We start from the raw sequence: 19823 nt of genomic DNA on the forward strand, positions 1-19823 counted from the left end.
CTGTTGGTGGTTTCAGTTGTAGAAATGAAGGACAGAGTTACAGGAGTTTACTAAATCCTACTCTGGGACCCTTGTTTCATTCTTAATAAGAAAGATAGCTCCATAAGGATTGTGCTTTCCCCAGCGGTTTGTTCAGAGTTTGGAAATGTTACTTTTGGGGATTATAGTTCCCATAATCCTTCAAACAGCATGGCCACAGGCTGTCTTGAGAATTTTGGGGATTGCAATCCAAAATCCCACCCCCAATTTCAGGGTCATTCTTGGGCTTTGGAAGGGGTGAGCCAGTGATGGCAGAAGCAATTTCCAAGTCTTAGTGAGCAGGTCTGCTTACTTTGATCCTACCTGTCTTCATTCAAGCTACATTTCTTATGTTTGCAAGTGACCCAGATTAATTGCATGTATTGATCATGTAAAAAGTAGTTCCTCAAGGCAAACATCTCCTCTTCAGAATGAATGGGATGCAGTCCATAGGTTTTCTCAGTGTGATCAGTATCACTTCACTGCAGTTGCACTCTGCGTGACATTTAACATTTGGGGAATGCATGCCCACCATAGGAAGTGTCCAGCTCTAGAAAGGATTAAGGTCCTGCTCATAGCTTGGAAAAATTACTTTCAGTAGTTCAGTAGATAACATTTCTAATATCTTCTTCAACACTAAAGGCACATAGTTGTGGTGCAGGTGTAGGCTAAAGGATATGCTCAAAGTAAGTAAGGTATTCTGTAATGACAAGGCAAGTATTCTTCAGTAAAGGTCTTTGAAACACAATAGGCCTATCAGTGAATAGGCATAGCAAATAGGCCTTTTCCTCTGATCAGAAACTTGGTAGGAGATTACTGAGAACCCCGTGAAAGCTGCTCATAAATACCTTTAAAAAATGGGGTGTTTGTTATACATAATTATAACAACAGTGTTTATTGATTAGCCTATGGGCCACCTCAAAATACAACAAATACAACAAAATTGGTATAACCTCTGTAAAAGCACTCTATATAAAAGGTTAAATAAATGCGATATAAAAATGAAGAAGTAAAAATATAAATACAATAGATAATAATACATGAAATAAGTATAGTGGAGATAAGTTTATACATCATATTTCTTCATCAACCCTACAATTTACTCCAATCAGCCCCACATATGAAGATCTCTCATGAATTGTTTTACTCAAATACCGAGGGGTCATGAGAGATATTTTTGATTCTTGACCATTCATAAAATGTGTTGTTCTAATATGGGGGTAACAATAACAACAAGTTTCATTCTTCTTGATGAATGTTTAAATTTGGGGACTATAAAAATTGAATACATAATACATAATAATATTTCCATCATAAACAGTTTTTCCTCCAAAATAACTAAAAAGGAGATTTGGGCCATGATTGATAACAAACTGTGAAACTACTTTAAAACACAGTCTCACTGACTACACTGAAATAAATTTTCAAATATGCGTGCATAAACTTGCAACATCAACAATCTCCTTTAACCATTTACTATTTACATTCTTGCATGGAAATTCATCTCACATTTTATCCAGGGTAGAAAGGGCAGGGGTGATTTTAAGGAGGGGATGAAAATAGTTTGGAAGTTTGGAAAGCATATGTCTGATGGCATACTGCAGTGGTGGCATTATTTCATGCCCTCCTTTGCTATAGTAGTGGCTGTAGTGGAGTTTTGCTTGGCTTAAAAGCATCCTAGGATGTTTATTGGGGAAAGGTGAACAACAGCAGAGATCCACATTTCACCCAGAGTCCCCTGGAACAATTCTGTACTTGCAGAACTCTGTGGGCACATAACATCCACTACATTACCATTTGGGAAAAACAAATACTTAACTCACAACCCATCAGAAGGCCTCGCCTCTCCATTAGAATCATAGAATCATAGAGTTGGAAGACACCACAAGAGTCATCCAGTCCAACTCCTGCCATGCAGGAACTCTCAATCAAAGCATCCCTGACTGGTGGCCATCCAGCCTCCATCTAAAGAGCTCCAAGGAAGGATATTCCACTACACTCTGAGGAAATATGTTCCACTGTTGAACAGCCTTTACCGTCAGTAAGTTCCTCCTAATGCTGAGGTAGAATCTCATTTCCTGTAGCTTGCATTCATTGCTCTGGGTCCTAGTCTCTGGAGCAGCAGAAAACAAACTTGCTCCCTCCCCAGTATGACATCCCTTCAAATATGTCTATATCCCTCTTAATTCTTGGGGTTTGAGATATTTTGCTAGGAGTTTTTGGGATGAGTGCAAATAAGGAAGAGATTCTTATTTGCATGATTATTATCAAACTGCTGAGTGTAAAAAGAGGTAGAAAACACGGAGCTTAGGTTTAAATATGAACAAGGAAAATCTCATTTTGCAGATGATTGTTCCAAATATGTAATACTAGTAAGTGTAAAAATAAATGGAAGGAAATTGCTGTGAGCAGGTTGTGGGAAGACAAACTAAGTCTGGATAGCATGGGCATCTGAGACAAAGAGTTACAGAACAGTACCAAGCTGGGTTCCTCTGCAGAGTATATGGGAAAATAGGAAGCTGCCTAATAGTGACTCACAGACAATTTAACTCAATATTGTCACCTATAACTGGCATCAACTGGCCAGAATTTCAAGCACATTCTCTGTTTGGAGAACCTAGTATTTCCTTGTAGACTCTAATAATAATAATAATAATAATAATAATAATAATAATAATAATAATAATTTGTTTTATTTATATACCGCTATTCCAAAGATCATAGTGGTGAACAGCAAGTAAGCTAATTAGCAAGTAAGCTAATTTGCCCCCAACAGCGACCTCGGAAGGATGCAAGCCTGAGTCGAGCTTGGGCCCTTTTGCTGGTCTTGAACTCACAACCTTGTGGTTTTGAGTGAATGGCTGCAGTACAGGCATTTAACCACTGCGCCACCAGGGCTCTTTATCCAAATCATAACCAAGCCTAATCCTGCATAGCTTCCAAAGTCAGATGAGTACAGAGAATTGCGATGGCAAACAGGGAACTGAAGGGAAATAAGTGCTTGGCATAACAAAGAGTTGTTCACTTGACAAGTGGCTAGGCAAAATCATGTGGACTATAATTTATTCTGTAGCGAGATGTCTTTGTTAGAGAAACCTTCTGTTTTGTGCAAAGGCTGTCTTTCATTGATGCTCTTCTGAAACAGCTGGCCTTGCACATGATAAAGACAAGTCATTGCCCTGAGATGTTCTCAATTGATTGCTGAATAGGTGCCAAATTAATTTTGGCAACTTTCCCCAAAGCTCATCCTTTTAATTTCTTTGCTTGAGTACAGCTGAGGGTAGGTACTAACATATCACATATCACTGTAAGGAATGTAAATAACACATACTCATATTCAAAAGAAACATACAACGTATTTTTTTTTAAAAGCAAACCTAAAAACACAGGAGAGCTTTGTCCATAAAAATAGGCAGTCACTGTCAACCCACTAAGTATGGATTACTTCATAAAGGCTCAATATCAATGTGCTGGATTTTTTTTTCTATTTTAAATACAGTGCTTTGGTAGTTCAACAACAACAAATTTATTTACGGCACACAGCCAGTACAAGGATGAAATATAATGATGGCCAAACATCCATATAAACACAATACATTCAAAATGACCTATTTACAAACAGGTACAAATATCAGCCAGGAATCTAAGATAAGACAGAACTTACTGCCATGTGCTAATTAGCAAGGAAATTTAAAAGGATTATGAAAATATTATAAAAGGATTTCTTTAGTGTAACCGTTTCACAGTCGACTGTCAGAAATATCCATCCGTTTTAGAGTGCTTATTAAAGCAAAAAATATAATATTAAAATTAATAAAGGGAAAGGATAAAAGGAAATGTTGCATCCGTATATATGTAGACTGAAATAGTCAATCGATTTGTAAAATGAATCCATACAACAAGTAACATAATATCTACAATGGTAAGAACAGCTATAGTCGTTTTTACAGGGTTTACTGCATCTGTTTTAAAAAATCTTGTACAGAGAATAATAGCAGCTGTAGTTCAAGGCAGTGATGAGGATGGGAGCCCAATGGCAACCTGGAATAGATGTCGACAAGAGTAAACCACTTTGCTTTTAGTAGGGCTCCCTGCCAAGTTAGTAGATACACCATTGCAGTCGTTATAGAGAGGATATCTCCTGAGCTTTTTTCATGACAAAACATTCTCAACAATTCACAGTACAGCCTCACTTGCCAAAAATATTCTATCCATCAAATGCGGTGTGTATTCTTTCCACACCGTGCATGGAAATTTAGCACACCTTATTAACTGGTAAAACAATTAACTGAGACACCAAGTTTAATTACATAAAATTGATTTGTGTTTAATCACTTCCATTTATTTATGCAGAAAGTAGTTGCAGACTGTGAAATGGTTTTGTTTTCTTGTTTGTTTCTTCCTTTCTAGATTGAAGAAGATACGTGGCAGAAATACTACCTGGAAGGAGTTGCTAATGAAATGTATACAGAGTATCTTTCTAGTGCCTTTGTCGGTCTGTCATTCCCTGCTGTTTGTGAGTAAGTAGTAGTGCAGTTATTCACTTCTACCCTTCTTCTTCCTCTAAAAATAACAACATAAGCTCCTTTTGCAAAATCTTCTTGTCACTGTGAGCTGAAGTCTAGAAAAGTGTTACAGTTGTAGCATCAGATAATATTTTCTCAAATGCTAAGTTTTTCCAAGTAAACATGTTTAGAATGTAAAGTTGAAGGCTTTCATGGCCTGCATCCATAGTTTTTTGTGGGGGGTTTTGGGGGGCTATGTGGCCATGTTCTAGAAGATTTTCTTCCTGATGTTTTGCCAGCATCTGTGGCTGGCATCTTCAGAGAATGCTTGCCTGGAAAAAAGTGGGTATATATATATTGTGTGGCCTGGGAATGCTGGAGTGATTTGCATGTGTATTGTTCTGTGCTAATGGAAGGCCTCAGGCTGGGAGGCTAATGTAAAAGAGGATTAATGTCTGCTAAATGGTGATCATTATCTGCTGGGAAAGCCCCTGACTTTGAGTGGTTTCCCATTTGCATTTGCTGAGTCCTTATTTTGCTATTCTTCAGGACTGGTAGCCAAATTTTGTTCACTTTAAGAGTTTCTTCTTTCCGGTTGAAATTATCCAGGTATCCAAACGTCAGGCCACATAGCCCCAAAAACCCACAAAAAACTAAACATGTTTAGAAACGTAACATAAAATGTGTTGAAAGGCAATACACTTGTAATCCATTTCTTATAATAATTTACCAGCAATCATGCCTATAAAATTCTGCAGTCATTCCATGTTTCTTATCCTTTTATTATTGAATATTTTGGCATATGTTACATTTTTATATAGTTCATTATTAGATCCAGTTTATGTGTCTTTTGTATCTTTTAAATTTTCACCATACTGTCAGGTATCATCCTGCAAATTCTTAAGATTAGAAATGTAATAAATGAAGGCCAGAAGTGTTTGGAACACCTTGTGCTCAGTGCGGTTCAGCTTTGCCCATTTTATTTCCACATCTTTCTGCTTTTGAAAGCCCTGTTCCTAGCATTGTTAAAAGGATGCAGAAATAATATGTGGAATATAAATTCAGAAGTAAAGTTTTTTAAAAAATATATATTTCAGGCTTTTGAATTCAGTTCTGCCAATGAATAAAACTGATTTGTGGATTAAGTGCAGTAATTTGCAAAAAAAATGTGATTGGCTTATTAACAGATAATGTTAGCATTCCCTGTGGCTTCATATGTAGCTTTGCAGAAAATGTCACCTGCTAAGCATAAAATCTTAAATGAATATTGCAACATTTTGTATTGAAACTAATTGTGCCCCTTTGGGTATAGTCCTTGTGAAGTGTACCTCCTGGGAATGGAGGCTCCAAACTTTATTCATTGATAAGACAGATGGGTTTCCATATGGTTTGTGAAGACATGTTTGGTATGCTTTTGCTCAGTCCACAGCTATCATTTGTATCACATGCCCAGGCAGGATAATCAATAATGAAGGGATCTTTTAATGGGTTTTAGGGGTCTCCCCAAAATATTGGCATATTCCTGAAGTATTTAATTACCTGGAAGCTTAATTATCTGTTTCCTGGTTTAAATTAAAGAGACACTGTAATTCAAACTGAACCAACATTTGACTGATAATGTGATCCCTCCTATTTAAGCTGATTAAAACTCAACAGCAATTTGAATGTTGTGTTGCACATCATCAGCATGAATTTCCATGTATATTTTCACTGCAGTTAGGATACTTAAGGCACCGAGAGACTCAGAGCAGAATATATCATTTTGAGGACCCTTCCTTGGGGTCAGAAGTATGTAGTGATTAGATATAACAACAGAGGAAAGAGGCAAAACAATAGATACATTTATATCTGCCTACCTGTACATTTTTAGTGAGCCAACAATTTAGTTTTCATGCCTAATTTATGCAAGTGAATTTATATAGCCCCTCAAAAATACTGATTTAATTAGAAGTAGAAATTATTTCCCTCCAGTGTAGGTAGAGACAGTTGGTCCTGGCATCTTTAGAGTCTTTGTTCATGAACATCTGTGTTCAAACTGCATTAATAAATTATGTTGGTAGTTTAAAAAAAAAAGAGGTGTGGAGATTAAGATTCCTTATAATGCCATTTTCGTTTTTTTGTGGGTCTCAGCATAGAACATATATGTGGGAAAAGTGAATCAGCTGTTTATTAAAGTGTTGTGTCACAGATAAGTTTGCATCTCAATAAATAAATATATGTACACGCAATACAGAACTTTTTTTGTAGGCCTCATCTACCCTATAATTATAATTTATTACATTTCAGCTGTTACAGCTGCCCTGGCAATACCTGTGAATGTGCTAAGGATTTCCTTGTTCATTATAGAACTACAGTTTCCAGTTTCCTTGGGGAAAGTGAGTGATTTTTCAGGCAGTATATCTGTTAGCCCTGGATCCAAAAACTAAGGCACCTGAGGCATTCCTGCATTAAACAGAACTAGAAGTTTACTAACTTGATAATGATACAAGTAGCTATATTCCCCTTAAATGAACTTATGGATTGTTTGATGTGTTTAATATCTCACAAACTCCCTTTCTCGGATGATCCCACCCTGGCTCTGAGACTTGAGGTGTCATATATAATGGCCTTGGCAAATCACGCCTCTCAAATGTAACAGAATGTAGTCAGTACCTCCCTACCTTTTTGAAAACTGAAAAATTCTCAGATGATAAATGTAGTTGTTCTCCAGAAATCCTGCTCCCAATTCTCTTCAGGCCAATAAGATATAGATGGCTGCATTAGAAAACTCAATAGCCCCCTCCCTCCCCAAAAAAACCCCTACTCACATCAAAACATTCATCATCTACCCCTTCTATGTTCATGCGTGCTTCAGTTTTTGTGACAAATAGTTATCTCATTCAAAAAGATATGAATTTCAGATTTGCTTAAGATAGAACCTTCCATGAGAAGCCTCACCAGCTGCTCATGCTTGTTTGGATAGAGAATGTGGGGCAGGGGAAAACACAGAACTTTATCACTGGCCAGTTCAGTTAAGGGAGGGGCTCGACAGACTGGCGACTCCTTGCTGCCCGTCTTTGCCCTGAGTCGGTGCTGCAGCAGCTTCTTTTTTGCAGCATCGCAAACAGGAAGGGACACCGCCATGATGCCACTTCCTGCCAGCGACATCTGGACACTGTACGTCATCATCATCATCATGGCGGCCCCCGTGTGGACAAGAGGCCACCATGATGGTGGCGTCTATACGGACTAGGGTTCTGGAGCGTTAGGTTGGTGCGTGCTCCCAAACCCTAGAATCAGCACCAGCATGCTGCTTCCCACCTTTTGCACTGGGCTGGAGACAGCTTACACATAATACAATATTGAGCTCCTTATTTCATTTTACATGCTTTATTTTCCAAGCAGATGGCACAAAACCGGAACTGAGGGGAGTAAAATATCCTTCTGAGAGCATTTTCTAATTTGAGGGTACAGTCTGTGGAAATTGCCCTGCACTAGAATTTTGTTTTGGACTGAAGTATAGAAATGCCATAGCAAGTTCTCTAGTTTTCAATTAATTTTTTCTATAATTGACTATGTTTGTTGTTGTGTGGCTTCAAGTCATTTTTAAGATAGCAAGATTTGCTCAATGGAAGTTTAGTATTGCCTTCCTCTGAGGCCCAAAGACAACCAGTGGGCTTCTCTGGCAGTGTGGGGATTCAAATCCTAATCTCCCAAAATCCTAGTAAAACACTCAGACCACTATACCACACTTGCTTTAAGTTGGCTACATAGAAAATTATTATTTTCATATATGAACATTGCAGGACTGAATTGTAGAGAATCAAATTATTTCTAATGCAAGTCACTAAAAGTAGAAAGTAAACAATTACATTTTCATGTTCCTTTGTATCCAACTATACAAAATACCTTGTCACTGACTCCTGTGCAGATCTCTTCTTGTTTCCATGATTTCTTTTTTTTTAAAAAAAATGATAGCATTTAAGGCAGAATAGATATATGTTTATAATTCATATAAAGTAAAGATGGAGACATCACATTTAAAGACTGTAGCAACAACAAAAACAACAAAAGGACTTCAAGTGTAATGTGTAGGAGCATTTTGCCATAGATTCATAAAACCTTGATGACTGAGAATTTATTCATCATATAGATTGGAACTGATGTTGTTGAATGCAACATTTTAAGTAGCATTAACTGATTCTTTCCCAATTTTAGTGACCCAGTCTAACATATTCATTCCTGAGTCTGACTTTAACTAATTTTTAACATTAGTAATGTACACAACTGGCTTCCAGATAGATATGTGAAGGGCAGCTGCACAAATACCATAACTCAAAGTGCTATTTGGGAGCTAGTGATATGCATTATTGCTAGAACATTTCCAAAAATATTTGTTATGGAAGTGAGATAGTACATGAACATTGTTTATGGCTGAAAAACATAATATCCAAATCAAGCCTTTGGTTTACAATTACAATTACAACCATTTTCTTTTAGAACTGAATGAAAAAGGGCACACTTACACCAAGGTGTGTGGGATAGACATGTTATTAATCAACACAGACAAATAGTCTTAATGGCTTTTAAAGGTTTTTCAGTGTTTTTGACCATATGCACTTTCAAAGTGGTGTAAAGCCAATACAGTGGGAGAACATAAAGGGGGGAGATGCTATGTTTCTCAAGCTGTTTACAGGTGTCTCTTGACCAATAAGCTTGATACAGCTCTACATATTTAATCATTGTAGAAAGACATAAATATGCAGAGTGCGTTTTAAGTGTCCTTTGGGACAACCCCAGGTACATTTGCAGATTGTCTGGCCCCAGTGGCAATCTTGAAGCAACTGCCTTCCTTCTTGTAGCAGTATTTCAGTTAAAAAAAGGGGGAGGGACAACCCATCAATGTTTAACTGAATAAAGATTCTGGATGTTTAAGGTTATTGATAGAAAGTAGCAAACAGTTGCCTGAAATAGGGAGAGGAGAGGTAAAATATGCACGGTGAAATATGTTCCAGTTGAGGAGTAAAAACTGGATGAACAGAGCTCACCCCACAGCAGGAAGTCTGCACTCTGCCTATAGCAACCTATGACTACAATTTTACACAGACTTACAGATAAATCCCACTGAACGTAATATGACATATTTCATACAAGTCATGTACAGCAGAGTGTCTCAAGCTATGTGATGTGGTGGACCAGTAGGGTTTTTCCCCAGCATGCCAGGGCCTGGCACCATAATTGTACCCATTGGCTACAACTATTTCTTCCTGGCACCTTGCTGCAGACTGGCAGCCAATGACTTACAGAACAGCACTAGTCCATTGATCAACACTGACTAGCAGTGATATGCAGGGTATTGACAAAATCGTTCTTGGACACTTTGCAGATTAAAAAAATGTTACCAGATATTGAAATATTACCACTTTTTTCCCATTATGTCTTTTTAAGAACTGTAATGACGAAATACATATTTTTAACCATGGAGAGCTGACTTCTCTTTTTCTCCTGCAGACTGGTTTTTGCGAAGTTAAAGCTCTTAATGATAGCCATAGAATACAAGTCGGAAAAACGGGAAAGCAGGTATGTGACTGTCTACAGAAACATTTTCATAATGCTCCTTGTGTTAATTTGGTCTGCTTATATTTCTGTCTCTTTTTTCTGAATGGATTTTTATACTGATGAAAGAATTTTATACCTCAGTCATTATAGCATCACTACACCAGCTCACATAACCCAAGCAAATGGCTGCAGCATCCCTCCTGTACCAGATTCCCATGAAGTTGGTTGAAAGTAAAAGCATTTTAATGCTTTTAAGGCCTTTAAAAAATATTGGACTTTTCACCTTGATAAGGGATCCATTAAAAATTAGAATCAGATTGACAAAAATGGAAAAGAAGCAGGAGTTCTTTATAATGCCAGTCAACTGCCTTAAATACCTCCAAGTGAAATCTGTTTGTAGGAATGTTGCACACTGAATCATGTGCAAAGCTTGGCTTGAAGCACTATATGCATTGATTGTGCTATATACTGATAATGTTTTCTATGTGTATGAAAAATGCATTACATATGATTTTACATTGCCCCAACATGAGGCTGCTCCAAGGCTTGTTTTGCTCCCTACCCAAAAGTAAAAAATCTCCCATTAACAAAAAGAGAAATAACCTCTTTTTTAAAAAAACCCAAATATAAAGAAAAAATAGGCGCAAGGTTTGTAGGGGCTCACAATACTACACATATTTATTTGTCAATCCTCAATAGCCATAAAATGTCATTTCTTTTTAGCCATTCCAGCTAATTCTCTTGATTCTGCAGAACTTTCCACATTGTTTTAAAGGAATGCCACTTTTTTAAAAATATAGGTCACTGAGGAAGACCACATAGGTACACATTTTTGCAAGTTAACGTTTATATTATGGTTAAAAAGGATAGGTTTTATTTGTAATTTTTTCCAATTTTTTTTTCCAATTTTATAATCTTAGAAGGTGTACCCATCTTATTTTGTAGGTTTTCTCTTAAAAACAAGAGCAGCCAGTATGTATGAATTCCTTTCCATATGTGCAAATATGGATGTGAAATACTCTGCACAGATGGCTATTTACAGTAAAAACACCATTCCATTTCAGAGGGAAGCCAGGTGACTTCTGGAACTCTCTGTTACTTTAAACAAAGGAGGCAGGTTTACAAAAAGGTGGTGGAAATGTGAAAGTGTGAAAAAGAATCCAACAGACATCTTTCAGTCTAAATAGGAGTAAACAATTGCACTAGCTAAGGCTGTTTAAGAGAAACAATGATGAATGACTTGCAAGAAAGCACTCTTGGCTCCCCACACCCGATGCACCAATTTCCTCTGCAGAATTCTCCTATAGGGACTGTAAAATGTAGTTCCATTGGAACTGCTATGTGTTAATCCTATAAAGGAGAGAAACAAAATCTATCAATATAAAATAATATGGCAGAGAAGGCTAATTGCTACCCCCTCCACACACAGAAAGAACTCATCTGTAAGGATGGTGTTTTGCATCGCACACCTGATTTTGTCCCTGTAGCAGCTTTTTCCTATAGCTGTAGGAAATGATGGATCCAAGAATAGATGTCTGAAACCTGCCAACCCCTGGACTAGATTGGTAAAATTATCTGATTGCTCTCATTTTTTTTTTAAAAGAAGAATTGGAATAATTTCTGATTTAATCCAATGATGGGGAAAGCCCACCCGTTTCAAGTGCTGACCCACAATGCTTTATATTCAGGAGTGTGTATTGTCATCATTTTACACACAGTCATGTGGCCTATTCCAGCAAATAGCATTCAGCAGCAGTACAAATAAGTGAGAGTGAGAGAAAGAGAAAGGAAAGCAACAACAGAAAGTATTTAAATCACAGCCCTGTGTCTGCTGCATGTGTGAAAGATGGACTAATTTTTGAACAGCCATACAACAAGAGAGAAGCACAAAGAAGGAAAGTTGTATTGGACCTGGTGGTGTCATTTGAGCTGGGTTTTTTTCCCCCTTTTACTTCATGAAACATATTTGACTTCCAGTTAACTTGACCTGCGTACAACTTTTTTTCTAGCAACCATCAAGGAGATCTTAGGCCAGCTGTTCATTTGCAAGCCAAGAGATGATGGTAGCTTAAATATGAGCAGATTATTCCCCTCCAGATATTGATCTGACTGTTAAAGGAACTATGCAAGATCCTGAATCTGTTTCCTAAAATAGGTACAGCACCTTGGATGTCTCCTTTAAAGTTTAGACTTAACGCCAGAGTGAATTCACTGCCCAGCTGATGTGAGTGCCACTCGTCGTCAGTATAGTAAGGAACATACCACATTTGTCACACTCCCTTGACATTTTGAAGAAGGTTTTCCTCTCTGCTTACTGAATTATTGATCTCCTGCATGGTCCCTATCAGTTTTTCTCCTCAGTGACATAGATACCTTGTGAAACTGCAGATTCAATGCTGGCAGGGGGTATAGAGCAATGCCATGCTCATTTTATCCCAACACTCTGCTGACAAGTGTTATTTTAAAAGGGTGTATGTGATTCCAGATGTTTGTTTTATGTTGTCAAATACTAATGTCTATTTCTTGCAAAGAGATCTTTTAAAAAAAACACCTTGCAAACTTGAAAGTGTTTTTAGTTTCATGCAAGGGTGCACTTGAAATAACTACCCACATTGAATATTCTCATTATGCATCAGCAAAACATAAAGTCAATCCCTGAGTTAGACCAATATTGCTCATTACTAGAATTGACAACAAAATAACAACATTCAAAGCAATTGCTTATATAATATTCATTTGCACTTTTGTTCGCGAATTCCTCTTTTGATTCTTTGCTGTTGTTTCTTTATTCACACAACACAGGAAAAAATTTTCAGGGAGAGCCATGTTGGCCACAGAGCAAAATACATCAGTATCCAAAACCACAAGCAGTGATATCTTTTTTGCACCTGCTCCAAAGGTGCACAAAATACATCATGCAAACTTTCAAACTTTCACTGTCTTCTTCATCAGGCAAAGATGTTAAAAATCATTTTTGTACAAAGGAATAATGGTAATGGTGTCAGAGTCACAGGCCATCATTCTGTCTGAGATATTGTCAGTTAAGATGGTATTGAGGGATTTCAATGCTGGCAGAGGCTTCACCTAGTATTGGGAGAGTAAGGAAGAGGTAAGGGAGTTATTAGCTGGTTTTTTAATTACTCCTTCTCTCTAATCCTCACATGATCAATAATGAGAGTGACTTCTGCCTACATTAAAATCCCTGAATACCATCATGCCTGACAACGTCTTGGACATGATGTAGCAATGTGACTCCAACATGGTCACAGTTTTTCTCTCGTATGATTTTCAATATATTTGCCTGAAGAAGAAGCTTGTGAAGCGTTGAAAGCTTATATACTGTATTTTACCCGTAACATTCTTGCTTGCCCAGTAGACTGCATAGTCATCTTCTTGTTAAGTTAAGGAGTCATATTATTGCCTTGCAACTTCATTAGGGGCTGGAATAAAGCTTTATGATAAAATATGTCAACTGAAGTTCCAGACTGAAGCATCCTCTCAGAAATTGAAGCTGATATTTTAAAACGTGCTGTTGGTCCAGCCAAGCATTTGTTGCCTGCCCAATAAGATGTTGCTACTCACATAGGTGGACACCCTGTTTAATTTTTGATGGAAAGAGCTGGACTCAACTTGGTGTGTTCAAACTTCAATTTACCTCTATCCCAGTTGCCCCCAGTTTCCGTTAGAAAATCAACAAGTAGCAGCAGCTACTGCTTCCACTCCATGGTGCATCATCTTTTCCCAATCCTGTTAGTAGTCTAGAAAATGACAGCAATAACATATAGTTTGTGTGAATCATTAAACTAGATCTCTATTGGATACTGCCATAGCATGCACAGAGTTATTAGTTGGGTCAGTGTAATTTGCTGCTATGACTGTCATGTTGGCAATATTTGCTGTGTAAAGCATTCAGAAATGGTCATGTTGTCCATGAATATCTTAGGCATATAGGGAATCTCCCCATCCTACTCCATGACTTGACATTAGTGACAAAGATAAAAATCATTACCTGTAATACAGCTATAGCACAGTTAATAAAGCAGATGTGTTCCTGAACTTTACTTGTTTAATATAAACTTTGGTACGAGAAGCAGAAACAACATGAAAAGAATAGAGATAGAAGAAGAAGGAGATGAAGATGAAGAAGAAGAAGAAGAAGAAGAAGAAGAAGAAGAAGAAGAAGAAGAAGAAGAAGAAGAAGAGTTCAAAATGTGCCAGAATTTTTTCTTTATTGAAAAATTAACATTATGCAAATGGCTAATGAATCAAACAGGTCAGGGCAGCTTTACATCAGTAAACAAAAGCATTTTGAATATTCTAGAGACCACTTGAAAGCTTTTTCCAAAATGGTTCCATGGATGACACCCCCCATAAGCCTCTTTTTTTATTATTTACATTTTGATGGCAATACTTACAGATTTATCCTTTTCCAACATGCCAGGTTACCTGGTGAGGTAGGTTGATCTGCTTTTGCCTTTTCTTTCAGTTTTGCTCTTCACAAATGATCAGTAAGCAATTCTGAAGGCAGCTGTTTGCCTTGCCTGTTGTATATAAGCACACTCAGCTACAGTAGGACCACCTAAAGCAGAATAAGCTCAGGCTTTATAGCATTGCTTACTGCAGATATGTTGCTGCTGTGCCACAGTGAAAAATCTGGGTTTCTTCATCAATCCTTCACCTTCCTCCCAAAGCCAATGCTGCAAAACAAAAACAAAAAAGTGGGGTCCCTAGGCCAGGATCCCATGGAAAAATATCTTGGGTTTTTTTATTTTTTGTCAGAGACTTTGTGAACTGAGGAACACCTGTATCATCGTCATCATTTATTTATGGTCATAGACCAAATAATGATGATGCCTGTATATATTTTGATTCCTTTTCCAGTCATACTGTCATCTGGGGTGATACAGGTGCTGAAGTTTTTGAAATACACTCAAGAAAATAAATAGGAGCATTGTGACCAGTGATGGGACTATCATACTGATTTCAGTTCTCTTACAATCTAACATCTAGACATAATCCTGAAAATAGAGTCTGCTGAAACCAACAAAACCTGAATACAAAAACATGTATTCAGGTTTTGTTGAATTCAGCAGACTGTATTTTCAGGATTGTGTCTAGATGATGTCTAGGGATGCATTCTCATATTTCAGTTTGGGTTAACTAGGCCTACCTTACTGAGCTTTCCAAAGAGATGGATTTGTTTTGTTTCTTGATGTCTTTGAGGTTTAAAGAAGACATCATTTGTAACCAAAAGCAGAACTGACACATCACAGTTACACACAGTCAAGAAGAAAAATTAATAAAATAAATAGCTATTTCATCAGTGGGATGCAAAGTTGCCTACCAAAGTCATATCCTCTTTCTCCTCAAACACAAGGCCTTTAAAGAGTATCAATCTCTTTTGCCAGAGACAGTAAGAAATGGAAAGACAACCAACATTCTTCTCTCATGTACCCTATGTTTACTCCTCCGTTGAACTTTCTCCCTGTCTCTCCATTTTATTTGTCCTTGTTCTCAGCAGAAAAACCTTTTTTTAAAACAACAACAAAAATGTTGCAGCCTTTAGAAGACCTAAAATAAAAGGTTTTTTTGCCTTTTTTGGTGTCAGTTGATTTCTTATCAAAGTGTTTGATTTGCAATTTTTTTCTTGTCGTTTGCAGAAGCCGAAAGCGGTATGCCCTCTTCGTTACCTTTCCTTCCAACCTCAATCCTACCTTCACTCCTTCTAACTTCAGGACTAATCCCTTGCCAAGAATACAGGAAGATAACATCTTTGTCTATCTTTCTCTCAATATATATATATAGATATATATATGTAAATATATATATATATATGAGCCCCCCCACAGTTTCAAAGAGGAGAGAGAACTCTATAGCAACAGTTGGTTTCTTTGTTGTTTCTTGTGACTTGCGCACTAACTTCTTTGCAGGATTATATATCTACCTACAAATGAAATTTAGATACAAGGCTTTTGTCTTAAGTCACCATAAGTGTTTAAGATTATTACAGTAGGAGAAATGTCTCTCCTGTCCAATATTCTTTACCTCCGCTGTTTTATGTACTTGCCTTTTGTTGCTACAGTGTCTGCAGCCTGTCTATTAACCTTTGTGCTACCCCATTGTCTTTGTATTCACTCCTTTGCTGAGATGTCCCCCGAGTCTTTATTCAACACACCTTAGACACAGTACTTCATGTCCTTTAGTTTCACCTTCCATAAATAGAGTATAAATGACTTGCCTTCGTTTTGTTTAGTTTATGTTTTGGATATAACATTGGATCAGAGGAACTAGAATTCTGCACCACACAGAAACTACTGTACTGCTTTATCAATGCACACTTGGTAGTTTTTTGTACAACATACTCATATTCATTCCAACACAGGAGGCCATTGACTGGATCTTTTGAATGAGTTGGCTTCTTTCCCCCACTTTGTGCTGGCATGTTTTGCATATCATTTTAATGTGCTGATATTCAGTACTTCATCTCAAACTTACATGCCATCCTGCTGTTGTGAATTTGACGTAAATAAGGCATGAATCACCAAATCCCTTTTGCTTTCTCTACCATTTTACTGTACTAAACTTCTTGGAGTGCCCACAAGGGTCTTCTCATTCTTGACATATATTCATTTCCTCTTGAACTGTGTGTCTCCTCCCTGCTCTTGTTTCTGTCTTATCATTCTGTGTACTGTGTAACATTCTTTCTTTTTAGTTCTTATCCTGTGGATTTGGAGTAGATATGCAAACAAAGAGAGGTGGCTTCCTGTCAGTTTGGCATTATTCATATGATCCAACTGCAGAGAAGTTACTGCAACACTTAGCATCTTCAAGGATCTGCAGTTGTTGCACCTCTTATTTGGCTTCTTGTTTACCAGTAATTTTAAACTTGTGGTAAAGGCATGCTTAGCAGTGTGAGAAAAGTGTGTGGTTCAAAAAGTGCACTGGCTTGCTCCCAGAATAAGATGGCATCATGCTGCCTTCAGTAGGACTGGTCCACATTAAGATGTTATGTTAGTCCAGTCTGTGACCATGAGCAAGGACAGTTTGGATGCTTGAGAAGTATTATATCCAGCACTGTTTTGTTCAGAATAACTTTGAGCATGGTAGAGAAACAAATAATGCAATCTTTTGTCCATTGACATTGTTAATTCGGTTTTCAAGTCCTGGGAGCAACTCTTGTGATTGTTTGCTTTTGTGATAATGAAGCTTCAGTATTCTATAGCTTTATCAAGCTGCCTTGTTGTCTGCATTCTCTTCAGTGTCTGTAGTGATTTTTTTCTGTGTATGTGAAGATGTGGAATCTGCATTAATATTAGTCAGAGAAGCCCAGAAGAAAGAAATGGTAGCTGGGAGGCACATGATTATCAGAATAAATGTGTGTGCATGGCTCCCTCATCGTTTAGCAATATGATCTCCAAAAAAAAAAAAAAAAAAAGACGAAAGAGTAAAAATAAGTGTGTCTATTATTCATGACACAGTTAATTTAAAGGAGCTGTTTGCCACATTACAACAGACCTTATAATGGACTAAAAGGCACGGCCCACTGATAACAGTCAACCTTTTTTCAAAAAAGCTCTGATCATTCTAATCAAAAATATCCCATGTCTATTAAATTAAATACATCTATTGCAATATGATGGTGAATAATATATATTATTGTGATCGTAATTGCACGGGGAATGGTACAGCACATCTAATCATGAACATTGTTTGTAGGGTTTTGGGTTTTGGTCACTTATTCCATCAAAACTTTGATTTTTATCCTGTATAGGATCTCATGATATTATGTGTACAGGAAAGATGTGTGCCTTTATATGCCTAGATATGCAACACATACATCTGGGCTTACAGAATGGCACAGCAATGCTTTTTTAAAAAAATGATACCCGTTTCCACTGTTTCTTAATAAAACCCAGGTTAGATTACATGGGGCTTCACATAATCTCTTGTCCTGTTCAAGTCACAGATCTTTATGTTTTCCTGCTGTACAAGATCAGATAGATATTGGTGGATTCATTTTAGCTGCATTTGCCAGAAATGTATTTAGAACCTGAATCTGCAACTCATTTCAAAATGAGAGTGTTATACAGATGCATTCATCATAGTACCAGATTGACTGAAACTTTCTTTCAAGCACATATTCAAGCACATAATAGCCATATTCAGGTTTTCATCATGCTCACATAAAAGTTAAAATGGGGAGGACATATTCATACATACAAACACCACCCCAAGCTCCTCCATCCTCTCAGTTTCCAACTGTCCCCCACTGAGCAAAGCTGAGCTTTCATCTATCTGACTGTGAAATTTTCATGCTATCATAAAACCTAATAATGTGGTATTTCTGATTGTATGGACATTTTTAATAGTGTTCATGGCAGCACAAGTAGAATCTTCACTAGTTTTGAGAATCTATTTGACAAAGGCTGGCATTAGAGAAACAGGCTGCTTGTGGCTAGTATCATTCATCCCCTGGCAACAGCCACAACAAATCTGCCCTCTCCCTTCTTTCTGGACCATGGTTCAACTGAAGAAAGTGCACTGCACTAAAACATTCAATAAACCAAAAGACATTAAGAAGAGATAATTAAACAATAGGCAGCAGATAAAATCATCTGGAAAACAAGCACTTCATTACCCTACATACCTCAGAGCCACATTTTTAAAACCCATTGGCAAGCCAATAGTGATGAGGAAAATCAAGTCTCTTGCAAGAGGGCAGCCCATGACCATAGAAGTAGAAACAACTCTTTCGGCATCTTCTAAATGATGCATATTTATTTTAGCCTATGTTTTTTCAGTTGTTGTAAAGGCCCTCTCCAGGAAATCTAATCCTGCTTTACATGGTGGGAGGGAGCAGTGAAGTGTCTCTAGTGATGTCCTACGTGTTTGGCTAGGATCTAGGGTGTAAACCTTTCCCTATTTTCTCCTCACATATAAGGATAAATAATTGCCATGGAGGGGAGGCACCACATGAACACCACAACACATCTCAGTTGGAAGGAATAGGCCACAGCTTTATTGACAACAGCTATGATGTAGGGTTGGCCCACCAAAGCATGAGGTCTGGATCTGTCATCAACCAATCCCTTATTGATTGATGAATCCATTTGCTTGGTCATGGCCAAATTTCGGGATGACAAAAGGGGTGACCGGTTAATTGCCCATGCATATTTCTGGTGACCGGTTGATTGCTTGTTCGTATCATCATTCCTTGTCATTGGGGGATGCTGACTTGATGCTGCCCCCACAGTGGCAACACCATGACACTCCCAGAACCCTGGGTCCCTGCTGGACTCCCAATCCAGTGCTACGCAGCCCCTGGAAACCATGCCCACCAGATCCAAGACCTATGCTACCACCAGTGGCACCAACCTCCCATGCCACATGGCCTTTTATAGGCAAATGCACTAATCAGGGGCCAGGATAGACAGAAGCCCACTTCTCCTGGCCTCTTGACCAATCACAGGCACATACCTGCCTGTTTTGCCAGCCAGTCAGGAGGTACATCTGCCCCATGCTCTCTGGGACTTGTAGTCCTGGTACCGGCGGAAGAAGTATCACCTCCCTTTGCTCTCGCTGGCTAATTGAAGCCCGGCTAACCTGGTGCAAGGCCTGCCCAGCTTTGCCGGGCTGGGTCACTATACCAGCCAATGGTTCTTCCCCCGACATGGCAATGTGGCCAACCCAGTAAGTCGGACAGCCCTCTTTTCCAATTTTCTTCCCACTATGAGCCAATATGAGCACTATTCATTCCATATT

The 19823-nt window shown here is 38.0% G+C and overlaps 1 protein-coding gene across 15 annotated transcripts in view; it reads left to right on the top strand.

Moving 5' to 3' along the window:
- Nucleotides 1-19823, top strand: part of LOC149318932 (calcium-activated potassium channel subunit alpha-1) — a 627293-nt gene that overhangs the window by 446435 nt on the left and 161035 nt on the right. For all 15 annotated transcript variants that reach the window (XM_089510711.1, XM_089510713.1, XM_089510714.1 and 12 more), the window contains 2 exons: nt 4429-4538; nt 10014-10082. In XM_089510711.1, coding sequence (XP_089366837.1) covers nt 4429-4538; nt 10014-10082 — 179 coding nt within the window. The remainder of the gene's footprint in view (nt 1-4428; nt 4539-10013; nt 10083-19823) is intronic.

This window comes from Sceloporus occidentalis, unplaced genomic scaffold (assembly GCF_023333645.1).
Source record: "Sceloporus occidentalis isolate IW3139 unplaced genomic scaffold, rSceOcc1.0.p SCAF_2, whole genome shotgun sequence".
NCBI lineage: Eukaryota > Metazoa > Chordata > Lepidosauria > Squamata > Phrynosomatidae > Sceloporus > Sceloporus occidentalis.